Consider the following 2,901-nt stretch of genomic DNA (forward strand, 5'->3'; position numbering starts at 1 on the left):
CAACGCCCGGCTATTTTTTGGTTGCAGCCATCATTGTTGTTTGGCGGGTCCGGGCTGGGGATTCGAACCCACCACCTTAAGTGTACATGGCTGGCGCCTTAGCCAGTTGAGCCACAGGCGCCGGCCTATGTCTGCAATCTTAACATCTTCTAATTCTAACAAGTTCAGCTGAGGTACCCAGTGGCTGAAACTAAAATACAAATCCTTATGCCATATAACTAAATTTCTTAACAGCTTAAAAAATGGTAACACTACCAGATAGCAATTCTGATATTACTCACTCAAACTTAAGAGCATTTTCTCAGTACCAAGACTTTAAAACTAACATTTCATTAGCATTCATCTGCCATCTTTCTACCCCACCAAGATTTGCCTGATACAAAACTCAGGTAATTAGCCAGCTGTGGTGGCACCCACCTGTAGTCCCAGTTACTTGGGAAGCTGAGGCAGGAAGATCACTTGAGCCTAGGAGTTTGAGGTTACTGTGAGCTAGGCTGTCACCATAGCACTCTAGCCTGGGCAACAGAGCAAGACTCGTCTCAAAAAAATCCCTCAGATGAAGAAATACTGAGGCTGGGAAGAATGGGACATATGGAACAATGAATGTTTCCCATGTCTAAAGACAAGCATTTAAATGGGGATAAAGAGAAATTCATGAGAGATAGAGGTCTGTGCAATGACTTAAAGGAAACCTCCCAACCCTAGAGGAAGAATATGTCTATGTTTCATATTATGCCCTTCTGAACTATTTGAAATTTTTATATGTACATGTTTTGCTTTCATGTTAAAAGTAAAGCTGCTGTCCTCAAGAGACAGGCTAAAGTGTGCTGCCTTGTGGGAATTTGCCCTCCTCCCTCTGGGTCCCCGAAGTCAACATCTGTTGTCATTACTTACTTGCCAATCAGTAGATCAAATGTCTGTTCCATGACCTTCTGGATACCAAGTCGATCAATGTCTCTCATGGAAAAATACTGGATATCATAGTTCTTTAAAATAAAACTGTGGTGAGATACAAAGGAAGGAGTCCTTAGTTTAAGAAGCATTTTTACAAATATATTGTAAAAAACCTACAACAGGTTAAGTCAAGCGTCAAGCTTTCAAATGGAACATAATTGGCCAGGATAGTCCCACAGTTCAACTCTAACACGCGAACTTACTGTTCAGGAGGATCCACATCTCTTAGACCAATATACACAATACTTGAGGAAGAGATACAAGGTTTGATCCAGGAAAATCCTGGGAGCTGTGGTACCTGTGAAGTGAGGAATGGACAGGATTAATCAAAAATTTTATTGGTTCCATCAAGATAATCAGCATGTGCTTCCAAGTATGGAGTCTGCAGTCTGCTTTCTTCTGCTACTCACGGGTATGTTTAAAGCAATACAAGACACACTTGACTTGGAGAAGAGAACTGATACAAGTGGAAATGTTTCAGAAGGACAACTGAAGAACACAGTACAGCTTTCTCAAAACAAAATATCTTCTGAGGCCGTCTTGGTTTCTCATTAACATACCTAGTATTAAGAATACTGCTGATGAGCCCTTTTCCATCCCTTTACACATTACTGAATTGTTTACAGTTGTTTCTTGAAGCATAACCCAGTTGCCATCGCAAGTTGCCAACAGCAACTAAATGAATAATCTTTGTACTGTCCTGATTTAATTCAGTTACTTGCTGAGGGACGGGAGGGAGATACAGATTCTGTTCTGTGCCTATCATGGACTCCCATGTCCTCTGAGCAGTGCAGGAAGGTACCGAGGGATAATCATGGTTTGCTAGTCTTTTAGACCAAGGTGTCTAAGGGTGTGGTACACAAGCCTAACCAAGAGCAGGGACTGTGTCCTGATCATCTTTATATCCCTTTAGCCTAAGAGACCAGGGAGACCTAACTTCCAAAGAATCAGTTATATTAAGTTTTTTTCTTTTAATTTCAGGTTAATGTGAGGGTAGAAACAACTCGGTTACAATATTTGCATTTGATAGGAGGAGTCCCTCTTGTAGTTGTGTCCTCTGTTAACTTTTTAAGAGTAAAAATTACACAAGATAAAGTTTAGAGCATCTAGCAGACTGCCTAGCCTGTTACAGTGTTTGATGAACAAATGAAGAGGGGGTAAGCCACACTCAACTCACTCTTCACCAAAATCTTAGATAACCTCAAAAGCCCCAGAAAAAACCAAGAAGCCTTTTACTTTGTTCATTTCAGCCCACTGACCTTGTCCTGTAGTTCTTTGAGGAGAAATGAAACTGGCTGTCCATGGAGATTTCCTGATGAAGTGGTAAGGGGTGTATTGATATCAGCATGGGCATCAACCCAGATGACACAAAGGTCTGGACAGTGTCGAGCATGGCCACTAATGGTACCAATTGCCAGGCTGCAAAGAATAGATAGAATCTTCAAGTCCCTCTGTTTGGCAAGCATCACCAATAACAAAAGTCCTCAGCCAGCACAGCTTACATTGTGTCCTCAGGGCATAGACTGAGGGGCGGGTTTGGATAACACAGGAGTCTGAGTCCTCATTCTCAAAGATGAACCGTGAGTGAGTGAGGTGGATAGGGAGAAATCTAAGGATGCAAAGCTGGCTATTTCAGCAGAGTGACAGATGTCATTGCTGCCCCCAAATCCATGTAATTTGATCCAATAGCCCTGCCCCACAAAATGACCTCAAATATTTATTATTGGAATGATAGTTAAATTAGTTAAATGTGGTACATTTGGAAAAACTCACAAAAATGTTGCTTAATGGGTGGCACCTGTGGCTCAACAGTGTAGGGCACCAGCCCCATATGCCAGAGGTGGTGGGTTCAAACCCAGTCCCGGCCAAAAAAAAAAAAAACGAAGATACATGGGCAAATGTTCACAGCATCTCAAGCATTAAAGCAGCCTCCCAAGCAACATGTAA

General features: G+C 42.0%; 1 protein-coding gene across 1 annotated transcript in view; it reads right to left on the reverse strand.

The window, feature by feature from the left end:
• Positions 1-2,901, reverse strand: part of ARG2 (arginase 2) — a 33,648-nt gene that overhangs the window by 5,435 nt on the left and 25,312 nt on the right. Inside the window, exons 4-6 of the mRNA XM_003797378.3 lie at positions 2,214-2,373; positions 1,158-1,252; positions 895-999 (exon numbers count right to left, since the gene is read on the reverse strand). Coding sequence (XP_003797426.1) covers positions 895-999; positions 1,158-1,252; positions 2,214-2,373 — 360 coding nt within the window. The remainder of the gene's footprint in view (positions 1-894; positions 1,000-1,157; positions 1,253-2,213; positions 2,374-2,901) is intronic.

This window comes from Otolemur garnettii, unplaced genomic scaffold (genome assembly GCF_000181295.1).
Source record: "Otolemur garnettii isolate 467f Iridium unplaced genomic scaffold, OtoGar3 scaffold00115, whole genome shotgun sequence".
NCBI lineage: Eukaryota > Metazoa > Chordata > Mammalia > Primates > Galagidae > Otolemur > Otolemur garnettii.